Source organism: Aplidium turbinatum, chromosome 2 (assembly GCF_918807975.1).
Source record: "Aplidium turbinatum chromosome 2, kaAplTurb1.1, whole genome shotgun sequence".
Classification (NCBI taxonomy): Eukaryota; Metazoa; Chordata; class Ascidiacea; order Aplousobranchia; family Polyclinidae; genus Aplidium; species Aplidium turbinatum.
The window spans coordinates 47,470,657-47,497,992 of NC_137473.1; the positions used below are offsets into that span (position 1 = coordinate 47,470,657).

Consider the following 27,336-nt stretch of genomic DNA (forward strand, 5'->3'; position numbering starts at 1 on the left):
GGAGCGGGGCTACGACACGGGCCCAGTTGCATGTATCTGTGGCACCGAGTCCCAAAGAGCGGACCAGTGGCGCAGCCAGAAAAAAATTTTGGGGGGGCCAAATATTTGATGAATTGAAGAGAACAACAAAGTGTCTGATTTAAAGCCATCGCCACTTGATGTGCAGTGGCGTATCCTGGTGGGTTAAAGCAATAAAAGTGGTAGGGGGGGTTAGAGCGTGCCGAAGGCACGCGTATTTTAGGGGGGTCCGAGGGCATGCTCCCCCGGAAATTTTTTGAAAAATTACACTCAAATAATGGATTATAGCGCTTTCTGAAAACACTTTTAGGGTAATATTTGTATGAAATTTATTAGCAGATAAACAGCTATTAACTTATTAAAGATAGCTTTTACACACGAACGGGCAAAAACTGCAGCTAAATTAGAGAACAGTAAAAACTCAGCTACACAAAAACCTAACAGAGTAAGCCATTCTGAAATTGCTTCCACAAATTAGTTCAAAGAAACGTAAATCGCGTAAATTTTGCGCGATTTACGAAATTTATTGGTGTCTTTCTGTGTTTTTAAAACAAGTCCTTGGGGGTGTTAATAGCCAGATGTCTTGGAAAACGATATAAATTTATACAAACTTTATTATATTTTCAACAAAGGGCTCAACTTCGGAATCCAAACTTGGAAAATTTGGGGGGGGCATGTCCCCTTTCGCCCCCCTGGCTACGCCTATGTAGCGGATCACCTTCTTGTTTGCCCTCCGCTTGCCACCCGGTGCAGTAGGTGGGACCTGTCAGTGTATAACTCCGTTGCGGAAGAATGTTTCAATCTGTGGTGTAGGCTATCAACGAACTTTAGAAGACTCGATAGAAGAAGAACTGCATCATATCTAACTGACCAAGCGCGAATCTAAGAGTTTTTTTCGGGGGGGGTCCAGAAAATTTGAAAATCAATTAAAAAGAAAGAAAAAGCTAAACAGATATGAACAATATGATACTACGACATATACGATATGCTAGAAAATAGACATTAAAACAACCATTTTCATCAATTGTGATGCCGAGCGACTAATATCAGCTGTTTAGAAGCATATCAAACCATTTGATGCGGAAACATACAATTTTTCACAAAATTTCGGGAGGGCCCGGGCCCCCCCCATAAATCCGCACCTGTAACTGACCATCTTGTATCAGATAATGTCTTCAAAACAGGCAAACCATCTAGGAATTTTCGATGGACTTGCCAACGATGAGTAGACGAGACGAGCCATGAATAAAGGCTTTGCAACAATTCAAAAAGCTCAGCGGCAGAACGGCATGTTTCTACAGGACATTTAGGCTACCGATTAAATTAATGAATGTGGTGTGCAAGGGACATAATGAGCTACACTAGGCCTACATTTCTCGCGCAGAAGAGCTTGAAGACCGTTATACTTGCCACTCATATTGGCAGCATTATCATAACTTTGACCCGTAATCCGTAGGCCTACCATTTTCGAATATGAAAGTATCAAATAAATATGTTTTTTGTTAAAAAAACGAAGAAAACTTGAATAACTGGGGCTGGGCAGGGGTGCTGCAGCACCGCAGCACATAGCCTACGGGTGAGCCGCCCTTGCTTGTTTGAGATACTAATTAAAGCAGTAGGCTAATCTCCAGCTGTGCAACTATAAAACAATTAGTAGATTTTTTTCTTTGAGGTGGAGGCCCCAAAAGTGGGGGCCCTGGGCTTCAGCCCAGTCCGCCTCCCCCTTAATCCGGCACTGATGTGCTCTCTGACTGTGCTAAATGACAATTGCAACACATAATGATGACTGTCGCTAAAAGACCTGAGCTGTTGAGCGACAAAAACCTAACCATAACAATCAATCTATTTCGAGTGCAACTGAAAAAACCACAAGTATAGGCATCATGGTCGAAGCTGTTTGAATGAAGTTCGAAACAAAATTGCGTTGAATTGCCGGAATATGGATCCACAAAAGGCTAAGCATTACAGTTATTTGTTTTTAAAGAAATAAGCTTAATCAGACAGAGTTACTGAGTTGCCGCCCTGGTTTGTGGCTCAATAAAGAAAATCTTCAATTTTCTGGAAGTTTTGTCCTTCCAGCTGTTATGATTACTTCCTTCTCCATCCAAAGATTGATCTTCGGACAAGCACAAGTCTTACTTTGCATGTATATAAAGCAGGTGTAATCAAAGAACAAATAAAACATAACCAAGTACAAATTGTAAATGCGTTACATTCCACATAAGCAACGTAAGCTAGGCTAGCCTACGAATGACAAAAAAGACACAAAAAATCAATTATGTTGCCGTATTGTCATAAATCGGTTTCATAGCAATAACAATCAAATAGCGATGAAGCAATGTCAAAATTATCTGCCTCAAGCTACAGTTTGAGCAAGTGGTGCTATGCCTTTTAGGAACATTTTGACGGTTCTGAATGTTCCACCTCAAGAGTGTCACATGTATCGTGAAAAAATGAACAAAAATATACTATTCAAGGCTTCAGCAACACCACGAGAATAAGAGTATAGCCTACAATTCCAACTTAAACAACGAAAAGTACAAAGAAACAAGTCGAACATTTCTGGCTTTCATGGTCTGTTGATCAGAGAAACTAGCGTAGACGTGGGACACGTTTTAGAAGTTGCGTTTGCAGTACAGAAAACAAACTCACGTCCAATGTTTTGCTAGTTTACCATGTAAAAAGGTCTACTCTACCTGTCACATTTCACTGTATTTTTGAATCGGTAATGAAGATGAATTGGCCACGAAAGTGGGAAATATTGGTCTATTTCTACAAATTTTAAGCCGTTAGAAATAACGTTTTCCTGTGGCAATACTTCCTTTCATACTAAAGGTAACTTATAACGTTCGGTGGATGATAAATTCTTTCAGCAAAACACTTAATCTTATTAAAACTTAACACCTGAACTCATTAAACCTTCACATCTCCCATAAATGCGTGGCCTTGTTTACCAAAATCTGTAGCCTTTAAAATCCCTTCAAACTGAATAGGATGGACTTAAAATAAAAACATTTGCACACGAATTCACAACACGCTATGTAAATCTTCAGCTGCATATCGCAGAATCACACACACAGCACTTTTGACCGACACATAAACTGAACAACTCCAATTATTATTGTTCTTAATGCTTGTCGATGTTTGGACGGGTACCTCTAAACACCTATCGTCAGTGTTATAGGATGTTTTCAACCAAAAATAGTGTTTCTTCCATTGAAGTCGATTTAAAATAATAAGAAATCAAAGAAATCAACGATACCACAATCCGACAACTGCTAAAATTTTCCCACAACTGGGAAGCAAAACTAGCAGATTCGTGGGAAAAAGTCGCGGATCTGGCAGCCCTGGCATTGTCGCATTTTTAGAGATTGGCAGACATTTTCAAGGGTTGTCGAATCGTCTAACTCTAACCCTTAATCATGACCCAAACTTTAATCCGCAAACTTAGTATGATTGGAACTGGCAACCCTGATAATAAGTATCTATAGGTACCTTGCGTGGACTACATTCCTAATCAACATCAATACAACGTCAATGTTCGTGTGGAATACCAGAAGAAAGGGTCAAAAACGACTTAAAAAGCGCCTTAACCGTGTCACCACCATCCTTTGAAACGCTATACATTTATAATATATATTTTAAATAAAGTCTCAATTCAGACTCTGTGCTCGTAAAACCAAAGCAGAGCCCTGGTCGTATTCCAGTTTAAAGCGATGGTGATGAAATAGACTACGAACAGGGCTACCATTGGTGACAACAGGGCAACACTTTTCTTGACAAATGGAAGGACTGCAAAACAAAGAGGCAACGTGTTTAAAAAATGTTTATGATACAGGAGTGGGTTAAGAAAGTTATTAAGCAATGGTAACTGGTAACAAATTGGCTAATGGCTAAATTAACAAATGGTAACTGGTAACAAATAAGCTAAATGGCAACATTTGCTAAAAATCATAAACAAACATAACCCAGCAACAACACTACATTTTACATTACAAACAATAAGCTAACGTTTTCGGCTAGTCATACAGCCCTTTTCAAGCCTATAAGAACTGACAACTGGCTTATTGTTTTTGTTTTTATAATGTTAAATGTAGTGTTGTTGCTGGGTTATGTCTGTTTATGGTTTAAAAAAGTTACCTTTCTATCCAAATTGTATTTGCTAAAAATTACTGCAACGGCAACTGCTCTAATAGCGTTGTCAAACTATGAATGGTCACAAAGATTTTAAACAATTTTTTTGTTTTGTATGAAAATATACAGACAATGTCCAATCGTCCATTGACATATCATACAAACACTACAGTGGAAATTAAAATAAGCTATTAATCTAAAACAATTTGAAAAACTGGTATTAACTATAACGCTATTTAGGCCTAAGTCACTCTTTTAGCTTACCACTATATCCCAAGAAAGTGATGTAGACATAATAAGCCAAAGCCACAAGCCAAAACGTATTTCCGATTATTGTGGATATGAACCATGTTTTGGCGATAAGAGCTGAAATTTAAAAGTGAAACTGATTTAGATTCTGAGCACTCTGAAGATTTGAACTTTTAATGGTGCAGTCTCCAAGAGTACGAAAAACAGTAATAGTACAAGCCATCCGTCAAATTTCTACGGTTAAAAACTTAAAATGTACTTTTATAAATTTAGATACAGGTTTGCACACGCTGCTATTCTTCAAAGACAGTATTTGTTATAAGTTTTAATGTACCCTAACGTTTTCTACATCATTTTGCCACTACATCAACAAAGCGAAATAATCAAACAAGGCTACAGATTATACTTTAGTAAAAATTATTATGAAAACTTACGATTAATCAGAAATAGTTGAAGACAATGCAATATCATCAGAACGGGAAAGAATGCATTCAGATGTACGTCGAAGGCATACCCCCATTCCACATCCTGCCCTGCCCTCGATACCAGAACCATATAGCGATTGATCAAAAACCTTGAAACGGCAATAGCAAAAAAATACAGCAACATGAAGATTTCAATAAACGTTATTTTAGTTAAGAATTGAAAGTTAAAACACAGCATCAATAGAAATAAAGCAACAACTAATCCAAGTATAAAAAGCCCAAAATGTAGATACTAAACTCTCTACTCTCTGTAAATACTGCTGAACAAGAATTTAGTATCTACGTTTAGGGGGTGTTTGTTTCTTGATTAAATTGACTAGACGTTTTAACCATTTTTCCCTTTAAGCAACAACCAATAGAGCAAAGCCCGTCATTTTTACATTGATTCAACGTCTGCAGACGTTTGGGAACATCTTAAAGATTTTAATGAAACATTATTTTAGAAAAGCATTGAAACGCAACATCATTACAACGTCTCATCATCGAAGCCAATGAGCAGCAACTGTTACTAGCGTCTCTCATACTTCATTGCACGATTAGCAATACAAAACCTAAGTTAAAGTGTTGAAACAGATTCTTTTACATTTGCTATAAAGCTTTTAAATTGAAAATTGTACATAACGTTTTGAAGTTTCAGGTAATTATTGCAACGAAGTTTTCTATTCTTTACCACATGAAAGTTGCGATGACGATTCCCACTGCTATGCAATCGATGAATACAACCCACAACAGAAGCTTCAATGTCTTTCCAAATGAAAGATTCATCACAATTCCAAAACCAATGGATGTAGCTAAAGAAACACAAATAAAAAATATCTTTGGGGAAAAAGAAACAAGAGACACCGACAAAGAATTTCTAAAAGAGAATAATACTATAATACAGTATGACAGTACAGTATGAAGAGAATAATAGAGAATAATACAGTATGACAATTTGAAATGTGTTATACTATATTAGAACAAAATGATATCAACGAAATCAAGGATACAAAAAATAGTTTAACTTTTCTGAAGGAGGTAACTTTTACAATAAAAAATGTTTTGAATACTCAAAATGTGTTTTCATTTTAAGAGCAAGCCGTTAAACCACTATAAGTAGATGTGCAAACTGAAGTTTAAAAGCAGATCTTACTACTCTATAAAAATGGTGTCACACAGCACAAAAAAACTGGTTGCATAATCACAGACCTGTAACATTAGATGTTAAGGAGGTTGAAACAATATATTCACAACGCTTTCATAACATATTAACAACAGCAAATACAAGCAATTTTACTAACCACAAAAACATAGACTGAGGAGCACAAGGAATGCAGGATCATCTCTGGCAAACTGATTCTTCGTTTCTGAGTAAAGATTTTTTTTCGTCAAAAGTATGCGGTCGCATCACATACATAGTAGGCTGTGTATGTGTAATTGTGTAGCCTATCTTTTATCAAACACTTTTAAACAAATGATTGGTGATGAACTGAACATAAAATAAAAAGCAATTTAAGTACTGAGAGTACTACTGTGGCAAGACACCATCAACAGACAATTTTAAAAGCATATTCTATTGACTATGAGCCAATGACGATACAACGGTTTCATGAAACATAATAAAAGAATGGGTAGCCTACAACTCTATACAACATAAAAAAACAAAGTGACAGTATAGTTAGTTTCACTCACGTTTTCTGTATTGAAAGTTTCGATAACTGTAAAAAGAAATATAAGAACACCTGGTTGGTAAATAATTTATCAACTGATTTTTATGAAATTACAACTTTTATTGCAGTATCAACTAAATTAACAAAATTTTGAATCGTTGAATTGAGGTTACGAACCAGTCATTAATTTTAAGCAGACAAAATAATTACACGTACAATTTGCATGTTTATATAAATGCTGAAAGCCTGAAGTGATACCATCATAAGCTAAAAAAATAAAATATTTAATATATATGTACTGTTTCTTGGGTGCTGTTGAAAAAACTTTATGTAAGACGGTTATTGATATATTGCATTATTGCTAACAGTAACATAACCTTGAACGTTATAATATAGTTCAATTATAATAGACTCAAAATAAGATATAATTTGGTGTAATGTGTTACATATCCTACCCTACAGGTCATTACTATAGAATAAGCAGTCGAATAAAATATCACTAACTAAGGGAAAAGACAATGTGACACTATGACAAACGAATGATCATCAAAAATGACTTACACTTTTTGTGGAGAGATAAAGAGATGCATCATCTGCCATAATGCAAATTCAAAGTCCATTTGATGAAAGCGAAATAACCGTCGTAAATACTTGCGTCCTTTCTCTGATGCTGAACCACTAAAATGAAATATATAATGTTAGTTGTTTTTAAAAGACTATAAATAGAAGGTATATAATGTATTATCAGATAATCATATGGTTATCAAACATATCTTCAAAGTACAGACACGAAACAATCAAATTCTAAAAATGTGCACGTGAATTTCTGAAAACATATCTATGACCATTGACCAATATGGACAGGACAAGGGGTTTAACAATGAAAATGTGCTACAGCTAATTGATAAGAAAGCGGTCAAAATGCTACATTCCACAACCTGACCATTTACAAGACAAGACACGTCACAAGTGTTCCTTGACCTATTGGCAATATTTTTAATTGCTAGCAAATTTTTAAAATTCAATACCGGTACTGGAGATAATGTGAACAAATTACTATATGTGTTACAATGTTATATTGTCTTTTGTTAAATTAAATTACAGATAAAACAAACTGAAAAAAATAGTTTAATGGAACAGCAAGATTTCTTACTGGCTTTCAAAATATATATATACTAAGCCTAAGGGAGCAAGTCTTTTAGGCGCAGACAGTTAGGCACTGGTCTAATATGTGAGCACACTGTGGCGGCTAGATATTTAGGTGCGGAGCACTGCGGCGCTCGTTCATTTAGGTGCTATTCGTAGTAGTCTGCAGATTGTATCAGCTTGACAGGTAGGGCAATGCTTTTCACACAAAATGTTGTATTGAACAGAAAAATATGTTATATTATGGCTTCCGTGCGTGAAACTGCTTAAACCGGCAATGCTTTTCACACAAAATGTTATATTAAACACAAAAATATACCGTATTGTATTTTAATGAGCGTGTTCGGCATTTATTTATTTTTAGTCCAGGTTTGCGTCGACAAAAGCTTTATCAAAAAATTATTCAAGTTTCCGAACATGACTGAGTTCACTTTTAGTGAGTCAAATAATAACTACACAAAACATCAGTAAAAAATATACCGTAGCCTACATTCAAGCGGGTGGTAGGCTTGAGTGAAGGGTAACTTAGTTTTCCATTAAAACCCCGACTAGGTTTAATAACGAGCAAAGTCGCACCATTATGCTTGCAACTTGTAGCCAGGGTTCATATGCATGCCCTATAGAAATGTATTCAATTTATTCATGTAGTAGAGCGTTGTCTCATACGAACTTGCTACACAACTAATCCATCCCAAGTAGAAGTAATTGCGAAAGATAACAGATTAAGTAAAGTTCCATCTGGCTGCAACCTGTGTTCAGGATGCATAGCAAATGTCCTGTGGAGATGTGCTAATATCAAGAGTAGTAGAGCGTTCTCTCGCACCTCATCTCCACGCGCACATTAACAAAACAACATATTTTTCTGTTCAATATAACATTTTGTATGAAAAGCATTGCCCTACCTGCCAAGCTGATACAATCTGCAGACTTTGCTAGGAATAGCACCTAAATCAGGGGTGACGAACCTTTTTGCGGTCGCGGGCCACTTTGTCAATTACACATGAGATATCAGGCCACACAACTTTTTCATCATAACCTACTATGAAATGTTTTAGAAGCGACTCAAGATATTATTCATGAAAAGTAACAATCGGCAGATGAAAGTAATAAAACCCACACAGAATCGAAATCATCTTACACAGAAACTTACACAGAATTGAAATTAGACAGATATCTTACACAGAATTGAAATTATCTTACGCAGAATCGAAACATATCATACAACAGTAAAAATAAAAACAAATCAACTTGAGCAAAAAGGATAGAGCAACAGTACTTGCACTGAAGACAGTTTAATTTTCTAAGTTTAATTTTCCAGTATAAGCGTTTGCTTTCATATAAGTATGATTTCTTCTTTTTTTAGCTCTATCCTTTTTGCTCAAGTTGACGAAATGTTTCGACCATTATGCTCCGAAACAACAAACCAGTTAATAAAATTTCTTTTTCAAACAACAAACAAAAGCCCATGCGAATCATACAGCTGAAGCTATCTAGTGCAGCATTGAAGCATAAAATATTAAAAAAATAACATTGAATTTTTTTGCTTAGTGGGATTTTTGGAAAGTTCTTTGCTTGACTAAGCGTTCAATATTAGGTCGAACAGACGATGTGGCAACTCTCAACTGCACACTAAGATTTTCATCTGTCAGCCTCGACCGGTAACGACCTGTAGCAAAGGAAAGTTGTACCAGTGAAGGCATAAAACAGCTTTGAGATGTTTTAGGGGCCGCAGGTTCGTCACCTCTTTGGCCGGCCGTTTTGAGAGCCGCACAAAATTCTTTGACGGGCCGCAGGTTTGTCACCTCTGACCTAAATGAACAGGCGCCACAGTGCTTCGCACCTAAATATCCAGCGGAATGGTCGGTTTCGGTGAGTCCGATCTCTATTCGGTAATTTTTTCAATTTTTTTTTTAATTATTAGGTACCGCAGCCTAATTATCATTGCCGTTTTAGGGTTAGGGGTTAGGAGTTAGAGGTTAGGAACTCACCGAATCGGACTCACCGAATAGTAGCAGACCCATATCCAGACGCCACAGTGTGCGCGCCTATCTGACCGGCACCTAACTGTCTGCGCCTAAAAGACGTGGACCCAAGCCTAAGGTGTTGTACAATATTTTGCTAGCTCATTCATAAACGAAGCACGTCTTTTAGGTGCAGACAGTTAGGCACCTGCCAAATAGGTGTGCACAGTGCACACTATGGCGTCAGGATATTTATTGCAGCGCACTGTGGCGGCCAGTCATTTAGGTGCTACTCCCAGTAAAGTCTATTCATTATGTGCTTGATGGTAATACTGCAGATTATATCAGATTGGCAGGTAGGGCAATATTTTTCACACAAAATGTTATGTTGACAGAAAAATACACATTTTTGTTAATGCGCGTGTCTGGCATTTATTTTACTTCACAAGGTAGATTTAAACGATCTGTCTTAGCCTGATGCTGCGAGTTTGCTGTGGCAATAGTAAGTTGCGCAAGCTTTCGGAACACAGTTCCCTAGTCATGTGCTATGATGAATGGTGTTGAAGTCAGTGAGTGGTTCTTTTCATGCTGCTAAAAGCGAAACTCAATCAATGGCATTTATTTGTTGTTAGTCCAGGTTTGCATCGGTGAAAGCTTTATCAATAAATTATTTAAGTTTCCAAACATGATTGAGTTCATTTCTAGTTAAATCAAGTAATAACTACACTAAATATCAGTAAAAAACATATATACTGTATGTTCAAGCACAAAATGGCCCGTTTCGGCGAGTCCAATTCAGCTAGTCCGATTCGGCGAGTGCCCTATTCGGCGAGAGCTCTTTTCGGCGAGTTCCCTATTCGGCAATTTTTTGAATTTTTTTTTTAAACTATCTGGTACCGTAGCATAATTATCATTGCCGTTTTAGGGGTTGGGGTTAGAGGTTAGAGTTGAAGTTAGGGTCTTATTTCAACGTTTAGCGACGTTAAAGCGATGTAAAAGCGGCAATAATAATTAGGCTACGGTAACCAATAATTTAAAAAAATTTTAGTGAAAACTTTTATTTTGTCTGTTGCGAGAATAAAACAGTACAATTATAAATAGGCAAAACACAACAATACAACAGGGCTGAGCATTATAACAACATATTTTTCATATTTATATACAAATAGTTTTAACAGTCGAACGTTTTCAATGTAATTAAAACAAATGTTCTATAGCCTAATAATGGTAATTCAAATTGTAGCCTACTTTGAGAGAATATTGAATCGCTTTGTCTTCGCAAATTCCAACCAAAAAGAAATGGTTGAAAATGAGTTGAACATGGAGCAATGGAGCATTGCTTGTCCATTCTGTTTGTGGGAAAAGAAGTCTCTCTGCTCAGATGTCGTATACAGTTTAACATGTCCATGTGATTTGGCATTGACATACATCGGTGTGTCCACCAGACATTTGATTACGAGAGAATCTGAACTTTAGGGACTTAGACCAAATCATGGAGTGTTCTTTTTGCACAGATCGAAAATTCTCCAGGCTACTGACTCATTTAAAACTTTACGCAAAGGCAAATCCTAATTTAACACAAAAATTCAGTTAATCAAACGCCACAACCCAAATTTTTCTCAACATTAACTAGATGTATCATGTACCCTGTGGTGCAAATTCTTTTGTAGTTACATAGCTGCCTTTTTCTAGTGCATTATAATTTGTTTTTCCATTTGTCTACCTGTTTTCCACACTATTGTTTTTAATAGCTGCATATTTCTTTATGCTTATAGTCAGTTAGCTAGGAACGGTACGGTACCTAAAAAAGATAAAATTTATTGTATTTTTATAAATATTTTCAGATTCCTGATCGTCGTCGTCGTTCAACTGTTAAAACTATTTGCAAATATGTAAAATATATTGTTATAATGCTCAACCCAGTAGTATTATTGTGTCGTGCCTGTATTTGGTACAAAAAAGCAAACTCTTTCTCGAAACTATATAATTATAAACAATCATAGGCGTCAATTTTTTCTTAGAAGAGGGGAATTCTGGGTGGGCGAGAGTTTTCAAACAGATTTCATTGAATGTGTATGTTCGCAAATTCGCAATGGTTAGTCTTTCTCACAAAGACTGCGTTTAACGTCGTTGCAGCAATTAAGCTATAATAGGTTTGATGTTTGCTTTCCTGCTCCTTGCGATCTTATTAGCGCTGCTAAACTAAACAAACTTCTTTTATGTTTTCCTTTGCAACCTAAAAAGCGCGTCTCGTGACCTGTTATCTTTAAATTGGCGCCTTCAGATTTGCCACATTTTGATTTGTAAAAAGCAGTGTTGTACGCGTCAATGAAATAAATTGACGGCGTCAGCGTCAGCCCAAATTGCCTAAAAATTTTACGGCGTAAAGTGCTGCGTCAGCTCTCAAAGAAATTGACGGCATCAGCGCTAATTTCTAGCGCTATTTTAGCCAGGGTCTCACAAAACGGAAGCATTTCAACTAGGGATGGGCAACATAGAATTTCGAATAGTTGCAATCCGAATATCTAATTATTCGAATTGAAATGACATTTCGAATCGAATTTTCCAAACCGAAATTAATAAATCCCCTTTTCCGACTACCAAAATTTTTTAGCGATTTTTTGCTGATCAATTACATTCGGCTCAGCGATAGCTCTTCGCTCTAGCGAAAACGGCTAGCCAGCTCTCTACCAGTGCGGTTTGTGGACGTCGGAAGACCCTTGTGCTGTGGATTTGCATTTATTTTTATCGTACAAAGCATGGAGCACAATTCAACTCTGGATGAGGCTACCGCTACACCTAGTGTCGGAAGTTCCACAACAATGCAGCAATGAAATGGATGATAGCTCCTGTGTTGAAGCGACAAATACTTTAGCATCTAGTAACGACGACAATGAACAGCTTTCAGCTGCTGAGGAAATCCGATCGTACCTTAAGGCAAAAGTGCCAAACAGCGATGCAAGACTGCAAGTGAATGGTGGAACAAAAATAAAGAAAAGTTCCTGCTGTGGTTTGATCTTGCCAGGAAGTATTTACTATTCAGCCACTCCTGCATCGCAACAAAGACTTGCTCTCCTAGGCAGTTACTGTTGTTTTTCGTTTCGTTGCCACTTTTCAATTATGCGTCTTCAATAAAACCACGATAAAAACAAAGCTTTTTGACATTTTCTGAAATTAAAAAAGATTATTCTAGAATAGGTATTCGAAATTCGAAAAATTATTCTAGAATAATTCTAGAATAGTTTATTCTTCTATTTTGCCCATCCCTAATTTCAACCAAGTTTAGGGTTATCCCCCGTTAAGGGATCGGACTCACCGAATCGGACTCACCGAAATGAGCCATTCCGAAATAAAGAGCAGGTATTAAACTATTATGTTTTGATACTGTATTGTAATTAGCTGCTTAGCTTATTAGTTATTTCCTTGTAGAAACACAAGCATTTCAAAACGTTTGTCTGACAATCTGCTGCGTTTGAGACGCATAATATCCTTTCCAAGTGAAAACATGCGTTCCACAGCAGCGCTGGATGGTGTTGTATTTCAAAAACAAGTCTTGAAAACGTTTACTCGGAAAGGCAGCCTATCACTGTTCCAGGCGTGCAGTGATGGCTTAGCACAGGGTTGTCCAAAGCCTGGCCCGCGGGCCGCATGCGGCCCGCGACCTCCTTCAATGCGGCCCGCCGCCTCTTCCAGAAAACTTTTAAAAATTACCGTATATCCTCGCATATAAGCCGACCCTAGAAAAACAACCTTAAAATGGTAAATTTATAAAAATCCGCATATAAGTTTTATGTTTAATTTGTAATGAAATGATATCTGTTATGAAAGAGTACAATGTACAACGACACTACAGCACTCTTCATGTCACTGGCTATGATAAATACACTGGTGAGGCGCGGCGAGCCCTACTCAATGATCTCAAATCAAACCTGCGTAAGCGTCAAGAAAACCTGTTTCAATTAGTGAAGCCTTCGTCTTCTACAACCATTGCTTCTTATGATGTATCACTTTTGATGGCTAAATCCAAAAAACTTCAATGTATTCAATGCTCCGCTGACTATAACTATATCAGAAGCCGATGACGATTTGCAGCTTGAATTGTGTGACTTGCAAAGTGACCAGTTTTTATTAAGCAAAGCTACACTGCCAATCACTCAATTTTGGCCTCTTCTTTCTGAAGAGCATTATCCTAATTTACGCCGTTTTGGATTGCACTTGCTGTCAATGTTTGGCAGTACCTACCTTTGTGAAGCAGCATTTTCCGCAATGAAGTCGATTAAATCCAAAGAGAGGAATCTACTTAAACAAACATCTCTCGAAGCCTGCCTTCGTTTAGCCTTAACCTCAGTTGACATTGACACAAAGGAGCTGGCTTCCAAAATGCAGGCACACCCATCTCACTGAATTTTAAGTAAACTGTACCGTTTTACGTACTTCCTTAAATATTTTTTACGAATAAATTTATGGTGTATTCTTATTCATACTTGTCAGTTATTTTTAAGGTTTCCTGGTCTACTGACGTTGCTTAAAATTTCCAAAACTCTCTTATTCGTAGTATTCACATCTTAGCTTCTTTAATCTATTCCCCAATATGTTTTTATGATAAATATAAAGATTCATTTACACATGTACGTGTTTTACTTTACATCTGGTACGGTGAGACAGTGTATAAGAGGAAAAATGTCAACTGCGGCCCGCGATCTAATTTCCTTGCCGAATGCGTCCCGCGTCCCATAAAGTTTGGACAACCCTGGCTTAGCATATAACATTTTTTAACGAGGTCCACTGCACCAGCATCGCTCTTTTCAGGGGCATAGAACAAATAAAGTATCTTCAACCTCCGCGATGACATTCATTGATTTTTCGCTTTCTTTTATTGATCTCTCATTCTCTCACTGATCCCTCGTTCTCGATATAGCCTACTGCTCACGATATGAGTGATCAACATTTGGCGAACTTCTTCCACTTGTATTCCAGGTAACCATTCCAACCAACGCAAAAGCAGGTAATTCGGATGAGTCGCGCTGGCCAGAATACATTGTGAAACGCTCATTGTGAAACGAGATTTTCCATGAAAACAAAAAATGATGCATAGCGCGTGACGCTTAAAATTGGCTAAATATTTGACGGCGCTATCACTTTCGTCAACTAAAAAATAAACTGACGATGCTAGCCTCAGCGTCAACACTGGCAAAAAGCAAAGATTTGTAAAAAGCGATTGTTTCGGTACGTCTTTAATTTGTATCGGTTATTTTATTGTCATGTTCATTATGATGTCACATTCATATTCCCTTACGCTGACCCGGAACTGAAGTTTGATTGTGACGTAACGAAAGTGAGACCATACGTAGCTTTCTCTTACCAGGAATTGCCAGCGTATGGCAGTTGCCGTAGCAACAACAATGCAGTGAGTACTACATTTTTTTCAACGCAGCGTTTTTGCAGAATTGCTTTGTTCTGTCGGATACTTAGCGAGAGACAAACCGTAAAACAAGAAGTTGCGCTGCAGTTGGTTGGATAATAATTCAACATTTAACAAAAACGGAAATAGCCTAATTGTAACAAACACTTCATAAGTGTCATGCAAACAGGGTGGGCAAAACATATTTTGCTCACCCTCGTTTCACGGCAGGGTGGGCTTTGCCCACCCGGCCCACCCTATTTCGACGCCTATGTAAACAATATAATACAAATAAAATAGCACCATAACAATCCGATTCCACAATAGACAGAAAGCAGCAAAGACTAGTCAATTAGTCATCGAGTTAGATGATTTCCTGTTCTTAATGTGACAAATGTTAAGCATCAGCAAATTACGTTGAAAGAAGATAGGTTGATCAGTAAAAAATGAAAAGAAACCTTTTAACTTACTTTTTGTCTGTCTATTATGTTTTTTACGTATATATTTTATTATTTGCAGTGTTTAATTGCGCATTTCCGTATTTTATTTATTGCTTAATAAAAATCTTCATCTTTACACTTCGTGCAACTGTTCAAACAAAAGAGCTTGCTAAGTGGGTTCTAGGCTGTAGGCTAGTTGCATAATCAGGCACTGCACACTGATATGTTCACTTTGTAACACAGGGGGGAGAACTGTCACATAATCATTAATCAAGCATTTCTGATAACTTTGGTACGGTACACCATAGAACACCTAAATGACGACCACCACAATACGCCATAAAAATATGATGACACCACAATGTGCACACCTATTTGATAGGTACCGAATTAAAAGATGTGAACCCATCATAAAAGATGATTTAAAAAAACATTGTAGGCTATTATAACATATTTAATGATTGATCTACCACCATTTTGACTTTGATTGATGATGATCCCCAACATTGTATGAAAATTCCATGCTTCTTGTACTTCTTCCTGATTTTGATGAAGAAGCAAATGAATATACAGAGCTTGGTGGTGAAGCATATGATGACATTTTAAATTGTAGTAGATCTAATGGTCTACTGACACAAATTGATATTGTAAGCCAGCTCAGAATTTGTATAATCACAAGCTAAATAAAAAATATTTTAAATAAGTTTGCAGCTTCAACTATTAACCATATGATAAGCCAAAATTACCAAAAAATTAAGTAACAGTGAGCTGCTAGCCTAGATCTTGAGATTTCTTCATTTATTAAGTGAAACAATTAACCAACTAGTAGTTTGTACAAAATCTATTGACTGCACTTTCTTGTATAAAACTGATAAAACAAAATGAATAGATGCCTGATTCAGATCAGTATATCTTAACACTTGCACCATCAATTAATTTTTCGCCTGTACAATCAAAATTGGTTGATGATGATGAAAATCAAAAACTCTATCCATAGCCTACTGTACCATGATCTAACTGATCAAAATACAAATTATTCAGCTAGGTATATCATGGCGTAAGTTTATGAAAATGAGTGTTTTGTTTCATAGAACATCATTGTACTACAGAAAGATCAAGTCCTAGTTGTTCATGAACAGAATAGAAGAATTGAAATGCTTTCCACAAAATGGGTTACTATTTGCCTCAAGTTAGTTTAGATGAGACATTGTTTTTCTTTAAAAATAATCCTTGATGTGCGTGCGTTGCTCAAGCATATACCTTGCGACTTGAATCAGTGTTCTTGCTGTTGCTTCATTGACAAACCCATTTGCTTTACCAACTGAGCTATCAATGGTGACTTATGACACTGTGCAACATTAGGCAACACCAAAACCACAGAAAGCTATGCACAACTGACTACTGAAAACTCATCAAAAATTAGTTTAAAAACACTGTGGTTGCCGAACTGCCACACAGTAGTTTTGATCGTCTAGCCGGCTAACTTTTAGACTGACTCGCTACTTGCACATTGTATGATTGTTTCATTGCCAAGTTATATTACACTGGATTCTTGGAATTCTGGAGGTTTGTTGACAAATAAAGTAAGATATATGAATAAATAGCATAAGTCTAAAATAGCCTACACCCTACAGATAATTTGACTAAAATGAACAAGTACAGTAGCACAACTCAAAATTGACTCAAACGTCAAACCCAACGACAACAAAAATGGGCCAACAAAACACCAAAAAAAATTACGGAAAACCGGAATCAAACTATTCCGAATCCGTAATTCTGTATCGATTTTTATGTAAAGTTTGGGCTGATGTATAGAGATAGAAAAACTTTTATTTTTGTCTGTTGCGAAAACAGTACAGCCCGCACTTGCTGTTGTTTCTCTGGGCAAGAAACTTTACGATAATTGCCTCTACCCAGTGATCGATTTCGAGTAATGGGTAGTACCAAATTTAAGTCATAAGTAGAGTAGACAACCGGAAACAGACGTTGGAGTCGGCTGCAGCGTGGGTCAGGTGTACGTCGGAAGGCGTACACCGATGCATAGCGCTCAAGTCCGCTTTCCCACACTGCAGGATAAAGATAATAAACAAAACAAAACAAAAAAAAAATCATTCAAGAAGCACTTTGACTAGAAAACCGCGAGGTTTGTTGGTGCTTCTTGTCTACATGTTGCTTTTTTTTCATTCTGTGTTTAACTTCCAACGTTCAAAGGCAAATGAACAATTTCTCTCTTTGGTCAAGTGGACTTCAAATGGCTGTCCTATTTAATTTACGGCATATTTACTGAAAGTAGTTATTTTTTCATATTGAAGCTCCATTTGCAATGTTTGACAGAAAGCGTTGCTCCATCTGCTGTAGCTCACTTTTAATTGAAAGGACATCACTTGAAGCGAGCCCGGACAGTTTGTGACCTTCGAGTTGGAAACCTTGGGTGTAGCCAAAGTAACTAGCAAGCTACTGTAGTGTTTTCTTGATCTTGTCTCAACCCCAAGTAGACTACATGATGAACTCCTGTTTCACTATTTATAGCCTATATTTTTTCTTTTGATTTCCCAAGTGTGGTACGGTAGGCAATGTTATAATCAAGGATAGGTCAAAAGGGCTCCTCATAGGGAACATCCTACTTATTTCACTAATTATAGGCTACGCCCGGTCAAAACGTTTAAATAGTATGGTCAGCAAGCAACCAATCAAATGAACACGGGTCGACTGAAGTACAGGCACCCAAAGCTGAATTAGCAGCAAATGCAAACCGGTACAATGGCCCAGTGGTTTGAGTGCCTGCCTCTGTGTTGGTAGATAAAGGTTAATTTCCTACCGGGTCATGTCAATAACCTTTTAAAATTGGTAGGGCTACCTAATTCATTCCAGCTTGGCATTAAGCAGAGGAAGGGATGGGGTTCTGTCGTACTTTCCCAACGTCGTTCGCAACCGCTGGGTACACTGCTCTTGGGGATAAAAAGGCCAGCTCCAAAACTGTAGGTTACTTGATTGCGATTCAAGACGTTAGTCCTGGGAATTAGCACAAATTGCAAAACAAACAGCAGCAAGTGTATAGAGCAGTTCCTTAAGCTAATTTGCCCCCACCCCGCCTTAAAAGTTTGCCCACTCTTGGTTAGGCATAAACTAGCACAAAGCCGATTAATCGGCAAAAAGTTCAAATCCAGTTGACTGATGTTGGAATGCGTGTATTTTATTCTGAATTACACGGCAACAAAAATAATAATACATTTTTAAGAGAAGACTGCATTGAATGAAAACAGTGCATTACATTCGACTGCAGGTGAATAGGAAAATCTATCGTTGATCGCGATATACAGACATCCGTCTCCAGTGACATTATTCTCAAACATGAGATTGATTTAAAGTTTTATGACGCTGTATAAGCGCAAATGTAACACTTTTACATGAACAAATACATAAACCATCACTCACCAAGCAAAGAAGTTATTTAAAAGTATATATTATTTTATATCTAGGCTAAAGCCTCTGCAACACATTCTTATTCAACCCATACGTTTTAAGCGATGCGCCACCAAAAATACTTCAAATACTGAACAGAGAATAATCGTTGTAGAGCACTGCATGACATTATTGTGGTGTAAAATAAAATGTACCGTCGTGGTTTTCCATTTAGCTTACTGTGTACCACCTGAAGTATGTGTACCAAAAACGAGACAAATAAGCTTTACGCACTTCTATTTACATTATTTACAACTCACAAATATATTAAATTTACATGTTAATACCGAAAAGATGTTGAACAACAGGAAAAAGTGATCTTTCCGTAGTATTGCATAGTCTCTCCCACACTTTTTCATTTCATCAAATAAAACCATTGGCCATAAACGACAAAAAAATAGAAAAAAACACTAATGATATCCGCAGGCATTCGTTTGCAAACTCAGAACTTGCAGCAGCTGGGTGGCGGCTTGAAGAAAATATGCCTGAAATACGATACAATGATTTTATAATAGGAAATAGAAAAATCAATTAGGTTTTACGGGTGAAGATCTTAAGAAATAAAATTTTAGAAATTGCTACGTTTCGGCTCATATTTTTCTTTTTTCGATCAGCCAAGCGCTTTACCCTGTTGGAATTTTGCGACTTCGAGTGTAAAGACTGATGTCTACACCGAACCGGTGGTTGGTCATTTTCAAACGAAGGTGCCAAAAATCTGGATGCTTTCGACTAAAACGTAACTGTTTGTTTTAAAAACTCATTATTGTTCATTGCTGTCTAAAAAAAGAGATCCCTGAGTAAACGGTCTTAAATGGTCCCAATATGACCTTTTGGGTCAAATAGGGTTCTTGAGCCCTTGGCTACTGATCTATCCACATCCAATAGTGACTGCCGTGCTGAGTTGTCCAAAGGGAGATAACGTACTCACAACGCAATGGGATGTTTATTTTTACCAAACCTTTGATCAAGCTCATAGAATAAGATACTGTAAGCTTTATCAATAAATTATACAAGTTTTCGAACCTGACTGTGATTACTTATTTGTTTCACATGTTTCTGTGTACTGTGCAAAACTCTCTTGTAACAATAATCTTGATAGCAAAACCAAATCTGACGCAACAACAATGTAAAGAAATATCTCTGATCAACATATCCAACCTTCACATATTGTAAGCAACGTAAATCGGATCCAAGCGATCTTGCAAAAATGCATTTCGCAAATGCACGCGCTGTTTCACTCCTCTGGAGTTGACGGGAATCGAACCCGGGTCGGTGATGGCAACCACGCCAGCGATGAGGTAGTGTTCCTCTATTATAACGTTGGTCACCTGGCAAGTACAGAAGGTTGATTTACTCAAGAGTCACTCTACTCAACAGCCAAGATACTATTCCGAACTTGATTATAAAACGATGACTGTGAAACTAAATTATGACTTAAATTTGTCTCTTTGGACTTACCAAAGGTACCAGATCCAAAGCTGCGGTTTCTGGTCCGTTGAGTTCCACAACCACAACCAGCAGGTTGCTTGAATGAAATACAGCACTGGAAAAAGAAAGCTTGTCAAACGAACGCAAGTCAAGTTAATGTGACCACACTACAACAATTCAACGTCTTTTGATATTAACTCAACATAGAAGAAAATGTTTTATCTGATTTTGTTGCAGACTTTTATATTATTTATTCATGATGAATAAGCGTTGAAGTAAACCACAAACTTTCTCAAAAATCTCACTCCTTCGAGCAAAGTTACTTAACCAGTTTTTACATTGATTCAACGTCTGCACATTCAATGTAAAAACGATTGATTTGCAGTCTGGGTAGTTACCATTCTGCTATCTTTCCGCTGGAGCGAATCACTGTGTTCTCAATATCTATGGGATGATATCTCATTCCCATCATCTCAATCGTCTCCTCCAGAGACCCAACAATGTAGAGCGCATCGTGCCTGTCTAGAAGATAAAGCAAAAAGTGAAGACTGGTTAGAGATTGTTATAATCAATGGATCATGTTAATCATGACTCATTAAAATACTTCCAAGAACCCTTCCAGCCACATTTTTATAGTTAATCAGATATTTAAAGCAGAATCGGGCCGGCGGATCGTGAAGTTTACCACTCCTGGTTTGATAAATGGCACGGTGGCTATTTGAACAAGCGCTCTGCCTTAGTTACCTCCACTAGCTGAGGTGAGGTCTGTTCTTTTCAGGAATCCGAGAAATCCGGTTCGGGCAAATTTCGTTTCAATATCTCCGGTTTTCAACTGGCCCTGACCGAGAAAGAATACGTTCAAACCGGTTTGTTTAACAATAAAGTACAGTACAGCAAAGCAAACGAGCACGAGCAACAGTTCCAAGTCGTCGAAAAAAAAAACTTCAAAATTTTAATGACTTTAATATGACATTTCATTAGTTGTGAATTTTAAGAGGGATAAGTAACCGTCTCGTTATTTACAACCACAAATTTTAGATGAAGGGGATGCGAAACTACATCCGCTTATGGCTTATCGGCCACACTAGAAAAGTTACAGTTTTTTTTTTTATTTACAAAATATTGTTTTTATGGGTTATACAAAAGTAGTGAAGTTAAATTTAAAGCAATTTAAGGTTTCTTGTTGAATGCAAGCTTGTAATGAGACATAAAAAATGTTGAATTCAAAATTGACTTTCTAATGCGGCCAAAAAAGCGGAGCTTCGCATCCCGTAACATCCCAATATACAAGACAATAAAATGTTTGAACAATTTTTTATATCAAAACTAAAACAAGTAGATTCTGTAAATCTAGTAGAAAATTTTCGCAATAACAAATGAGAGTTTGCTATCAAGGCTCCCCAGACAGCAAAATCTGTCATTTTTACATTGATTCAACGTCTGCAGACGCTCAACCAATGAAAGAATGGCACATTTTGTTGTTTGGTTCATTACCTGGAAGTGCTCATGATAAGCCACGTCTGAATTTCCTCCATAAACGGCAAAATAACCCTGAGCGGTGTGGGGGCTGCTCACCCATATCTCCCCCAAACGGGAGTCGGAACATTGACCCAGGGTGTCCGGGTCAGCTATGACGATCTTGCTGCCGGGTAAAATCTAGAAGTGTTGAAAAACACAAAGTTTTTGAAATGTTTAATTCTAATTGCTCGAATAAATTTCTCAATTACACAGATACTGAAGAGACAAAGATGTTGAGTTTAAGATGCAGTATCGGAACTGCCGTCACTCCATCACATTTGGTAACCAACAGTTAAATTACATAAATAAATTGGTTCTGTATAATTATCACACTGCGCATCCATTTGGATCATTGATGAATTATTCAAAGAAAGATTTTTTGAAAAGTTTTTGATGAAGTTTTATCTTGGTATGATTTATGACTTGAAAGTTTGCGTCATACTTACACGGAATGAGAATTAAATAGTTTACTTCAAAAACAATTCGCGAACAAGCATGACGTGGCAAAAGATTACGCAAACAAATGAGTCGTTAGCTCATCCCGAATAGAACTTCTCTTAAATTTCATGAGAAATATTAAAAAACAACGAGCTTATACAAGTCTCGTTGCCATCTGCATGCTATTTTTGACGTAACCAAGCTTATGCCTGACAGTTGAAGATTTATATTAAGTCGATGGAAGGCAAGGAAGGCAATCTATGTGTCTACCTTATACATCTTGCTAAAACAGCCGCGTGAACTTGATTCTACGCGTGGCCGCAGAGTGAAGTAAAATACTTTTTGGGAGAACATCTGACAAGAGAAATGCTTTCATACCTTTCCAGTCTCCATCAGGCAAAGGCTGTGAGGCGACCCTTTCTCGACAAGCGACACTCTATCGTTGCGTAGCGACCGCATGTCCACATACACAGTCGTGGGGTCGGGACATGACGCTCCCTGAAAAACAGAAACATGACGTCACTTGGTAAAATCTCATTTGTACAATCTGAAAAAGACGAGTTTTACTTTCTGAGAGAGAAAAATTATCAAAAACTGTTCCATGTTCTGATTATGACCCACACGAGATTTTAAATCAAACTTCACGTTTTTTTGACATGCCGAATTACATACTTTCAAAGTATTTCTCATACGATGAAATCACTGGCAACACTTACTCAACAACTGGCAACACTAAAACAAATTCCTGTTGAAGAACATGAATGAAGTGCATGAGAAAAGCGACATCTGACAAGCACATTACCAAGACAATTTAAACATTGAAATAGCAAGAATCGTTGACATGAAAAGTGTTCAATGGCTATCGGGAAACGAACAAAAATTCTGACGTCAAGGAAAGACATCTTGACGTCATGGTAACATTTGAAGCAGTGAACGGTGACGCTAACAATTAACAAACAAGACAAGACTCCCACTCAGCACGACTCCACAATACACGACATACCAGGTAAGGTTCACCAGCTAACCGCTGCTCGGAGAGCTTGCCTAGCTTAACTGGCTTTAACGTTGAGTTAAAAATATAAAGACTGGATTAAAATCATGTCATAGATTAAAAGCTTTCGTGCTGCAATTATGTAAATAATTAAATATCAAATATAATTTGAAAAAATAGCTCAAATTTGTTTGTAATTCAAACGTTTGTCTCAAAACCTAACTTCCATTATCCACTCTCAACAATAGTCATATTCAACAAGTAAAAACCAATCTACTTTCTCTCCCACCTGCAGGCAGACAGCGACGTTGACCCGGCAGCCGAAAGCAGTGGTGACCGCGCGCGGTGAGAGGCCGAGGTCGCGAAACAACTTAGTGAAGTTTGTAGTCAGGAGAACCCGGGGTCGTTCCTCGGCCACAATCACGCAAGTCCGGACTTGACTCAACGAGACTCCACGACTCTGAGAATGTTATCATCATGATCATTATTTCGGCTTAATGATCAATATATAGCTTCATCATTTTAACTTGATAATTAATTATTTAGCTTAAAATGTCCATTGTTGGGCAAAAGCTCTTCAAATTTAATGAGCATAGTGTGAAGTCAATAGTTTTTTATCATTAAACACCTCTATATCCTATTTCTTGCCTCCATTTAGTCATTTTTGGTCGTTAGTGTCCCGGTTATAATAAAGCACTTCAGTAATTTTCACATTTACGATTTAAATTAATGCTTTTACAACGTACGTTTTGTTTAATTGAAAATGAAAATTAATGTGAGGTAAGCGAAGCTACATTGAAATAGATCTTAGAGACTCACCATCAATGTCGTCACATGACAAAATCAGTAATTATTATTGAATAAATAGAGATTACCACTCACTCTTGCAAGGCTACTTGATTAAAACGAAATAGATTAAACCACAACATAAAACAAGCAATGTCAATCATTACAAAACCCTATGCATGGAAACCAGTCCAACAACGACCAAATTAGTCGTTTTTTACATTGATTCAACGTCTACAGACGTTGAATCAATGTAAAAAAACGACTGATTTCCTGTCTGGGCACAATGATGTTTCATCTCACTTTCAAGGCGGGTATGTGAGGTGCTAAGCCCTTGGTACAGAGATCCACTACGTTGTACGATAAGAAAGTGTCTCTGACTTTGTTTTGGCTGACAGCGTTGAGCCACAACTGCGGGTTGGTCTCCAGTTCGCTTGGAGCTATGAGGAGCGACTGATGTCCGGAATACACACTGTAGACAGAGCAAGTAGTGAAGCATTAGCTTAGTTTCATAAACTAAGTCTTAATGACTAGCGTGGAAGCTACACCGTAGCCAGGAAAAACGATCTTTTCTACATAAGTTCACTTTCGTCAATTTTTATCAAAAATGGGCTTTTCAGGTTTATCAATGCCCCGGATTTACAATTTGTAGTTTTTTGTAATCATCTTCTTCACTAAGTTAGAACTTTAACTTTGAAACGTTATTGGCGCAGAAAGAATGACCCAACACGTTCTTTTAAAATTTCGTGAGAAAATGCTTCAGCCTGACCACATTGTAACAACGTACATGCAAAGAAACAAAGCAACTAAGATTTCTTACAGGGAAACCGTCTTCCATTGGCGGCAATAGCCAAATGTTTCATAAGCTTACGTAGCCAGCAAAATCCGTCATTTTTACATTGATTCAACGTCTGCAGAATCAATGTAAAAATGACGGACTTTGTTGTCTGAGCGGGGTAAAGTTCACATCCATCTTACCTGCTGAGACACCACAGTACCAGACCAAGGCCACTGTACGAGTCCAAGCAAAGTGCGACTGTGCGCGATGGGTACAATTCACACTGGAGCTTCATGGAACGACACAATTGGCTTGACGAGTAATGAGACATCTGCAAGATACTGTCAATAAAACGACAAACAACGCTACTTTACGTTGTTGAAACGTTGTATTAACGTGTACAATCGACAAAAATCACAAAATTGCTATATTTAAAAAAAAGTGAAATATTACCTTGATGCCAGCTAGAGTGCCGGCTGTTGTAACACTGAAATCGATGTAAGATAACAATTCGGAAGTGGGGGGTCTGTACGTGATCGGTACGCGCTTTTTAGGGGTGTCCTCCACGTCGAGAATAGGCGGCCACGACAACAAGCCAGTGCCTTGAATGATGCCAGCTGCTTCCTTCGCACGAAGCATTTTGATAATCGAACCACACGACAAGATGGCAGTAGCTTTCGAAACCTGATGATAGCCACGTGTTTAGATGTGGTAGGGCGACTGGCACGTAAATTTTTTAAAGATAAACTGGTGTTCTATTACACCTGCAACATCTAAAACAAACAGACTTCATTTTTGTAAGATACGCGATACAGAGCAGAAGTTTTTGACTGACTTTGACTGATGGTGTTATGTTGGTGTTGAAAACAGCACTCCAATAAAAATGATGAGTAAAAATGATGCACTCAATTTGACTCAAACCAAAATTCTGTTTAAAAATCTATACCTCAACAACCATCTTGACTGTCGGCAGTGTAGAAGCTAACGACCGTGGGTGAGGAGGTCTAATTGGCACAGGGACGCAACCGGCGTACATGCACCCATAAAAGGCTGCGATGAAGTCGATCCCTGGTGGGAAGAGGAGGGCCACATGGTCTCCTGTAGACAAGGATGTGCTACCTTGCTGTAGGGCATGAGACAGAAGCAACTGAGCAATCTTCTCCGCTTTCTTGTGCAGTTGCAAACAAGTATACTGGTTCGATATAGAGCCCTGTAAATTATATAGAAAACTATAATACAGCTATACGTGCGGCAATGATGAAAATAAAACGTTAAATTCTACCCACATTCAAGAAAAAAAAAATGCAAAGTTTTGACTGCTTTTGCTTAGTCTACTTTTTTCGCATACGGTTATACTTGACGAGAATTGCCAAAGCGTGCATACGAAAAGTTGTGTGACGACTTTAGCGTGCAAAACACTGAACACAAACCTAAACAAATCATACACCGCACAAACAAGTCACCTTGCTTCCAATTTGTGAGAACAAAACGTGCTCGGGGGAGCTCTGGGCTCTCCACTTGAGGATTTCCGACAAATACTGAAACTTAGGGCTGGATTCCACCGCGTCGATTTCGTCTTGAAGAGGTGCGAGGTCACGACCTTTGGCTTCAGCCAATCGCAAGCCAGTAACTACCTGGCCTTGCAAAATGGAGGCTGGCCCTGTGGTAGGTAAAATGAGGTCATTTCAAGCACGTTTTCTCACAAAGTACCATTTTAAACGTAATATTTCAAAAATCGGAAACAAAACTGTGTTTGAGCTTTATTGCTGATCCTACAAATGCAAATAGGCATGTTGACAAAAACGCTAAAGTAACTCCAATTACACCTGCTTGACTTTGAAAATAAATTCACCATGCCAGTTATACCTTTTCTTGTACCTGTGGATAGTTAACTCTGCACCTTTATTTTTCCATTTTATTAACTAATCCATTTGAAAAAACACATTCCAGAAGATTTGTATGCTAAATTGTCTAATTTTTAAGCTTTCAGGAGTGTGCATGAAAAGGTATAGCGGAGATCACATAGTGCAAGAATCGTCCTATGAACACCCTAAAAGCTAAGGTTTTTCAATGTAGCGTACTCTCAAACGCGTACCAACGTCTTTATGCCTCTCGCGAGGTTTCGGAAGATTGACCACGCACAGATGAGGACTCATCAGAATATTGCAAGGCTGGAGGTTCCCTTCCAAAAACCGACTTCTCGCTTCTGATAAATGGATGCCTCCAAGAGGCGTGCGGGGAAGCTTGTTCGGGCCGACAAGGGAAAGACAGTACACACCAACATTATGGATGCCTTCAACAGCCTGGAAATGAAAGAAGCTCAGAAACTTTCCACTACAGAGAACAACATCAAAGAAATGACGCAAAATACAAATCGTTTATGACATGAAGTGGCAGAATGTACGACTCTTATTTTTTGAAATACCAAAAACTCCAGGCTAAAGAAATCGTA

The 27,336-nt window shown here is 37.7% G+C and overlaps 2 protein-coding genes across 3 annotated transcripts in view; both read right to left on the bottom strand.

Annotated features, from left to right (window-relative positions):
* Nucleotides 1-1,903: 1,903 nt before the first annotated feature.
* Nucleotides 1,904-16,154, bottom strand: LOC145765106 (protein unc-50 homolog A-like). 2 transcript variants are annotated; one of them, XM_082576860.1, is made up of 8 exons: nt 15,957-16,154; nt 7,097-7,213; nt 6,558-6,583; nt 6,167-6,232; nt 5,557-5,677; nt 4,836-4,975; nt 4,417-4,518; nt 1,904-3,810 (listed from the first exon to the last, which is right to left on the bottom strand). In XM_082576860.1, exons 1-8 carry the CDS (start codon nt 16,082-16,084, stop codon nt 3,677-3,679), a joined length of 834 nt encoding a protein of 277 aa, XP_082432986.1. In that variant the 5' UTR covers nt 16,085-16,154; the 3' UTR covers nt 1,904-3,676. The 2 variants fall into 2 exon arrangements, with proteins under 2 accessions (XP_082432986.1, XP_082432984.1); XM_082576858.1 differs by having other exon boundaries at nt 15,954-16,154.
* A 2,501-nt stretch (nt 16,155-18,655) lies between these two features.
* Nucleotides 18,656-27,336, bottom strand: part of LOC145764349 (disco-interacting protein 2 homolog C-like) — a 36,233-nt gene continuing 27,552 nt past the window's right edge. The window contains exons 23-36 of the mRNA XM_082575966.1: nt 26,980-27,187; nt 26,348-26,544; nt 25,831-26,094; nt 25,338-25,568; nt 25,085-25,215; nt 24,410-24,578; nt 23,610-23,780; nt 22,708-22,827; nt 21,868-22,029; nt 21,118-21,211; nt 20,772-20,895; nt 20,404-20,488; nt 20,104-20,273; nt 18,656-19,430 (exon numbers count right to left, since the gene is read on the bottom strand). Of these exons, the coding sequence (XP_082432092.1) occupies nt 20,106-20,273; nt 20,404-20,488; nt 20,772-20,895; nt 21,118-21,211; nt 21,868-22,029; nt 22,708-22,827; nt 23,610-23,780; nt 24,410-24,578; nt 25,085-25,215; nt 25,338-25,568; nt 25,831-26,094; nt 26,348-26,544; nt 26,980-27,187 (2,124 nt within the window). The 3' untranslated portion in view covers nt 18,656-19,430; nt 20,104-20,105. The remainder of the gene's footprint in view (nt 19,431-20,103; nt 20,274-20,403; nt 20,489-20,771; nt 20,896-21,117; nt 21,212-21,867; nt 22,030-22,707; nt 22,828-23,609; nt 23,781-24,409; nt 24,579-25,084; nt 25,216-25,337; nt 25,569-25,830; nt 26,095-26,347; nt 26,545-26,979; nt 27,188-27,336) is intronic.

What these genes read in the sequence shown, in the direction of transcription:
- LOC145765106 (XM_082576858.1), bottom strand. Translation starts at nt 16,084, where the DNA reads ATGTCATCATATGCTTCACCACCAAGCTCTGTATATTCATTTGCTTCT. An exon ending in AAACTTTCAATACAGAAAAC is followed by an intron (nt 6,233 to 6,557) that starts GTGAGTGAAACT and finishes ATCTTTACTCAG; the next exon opens with AAACGAAGAATCAGTTTGCC. An exon ending in CACTTTCTTGGGATATAGTG is followed by an intron (nt 3,811 to 4,416) that starts GTAAGCTAAAAG and finishes TTTGTTTTGCAG; the next exon opens with TCCTTCCATTTGTCAAGAAA.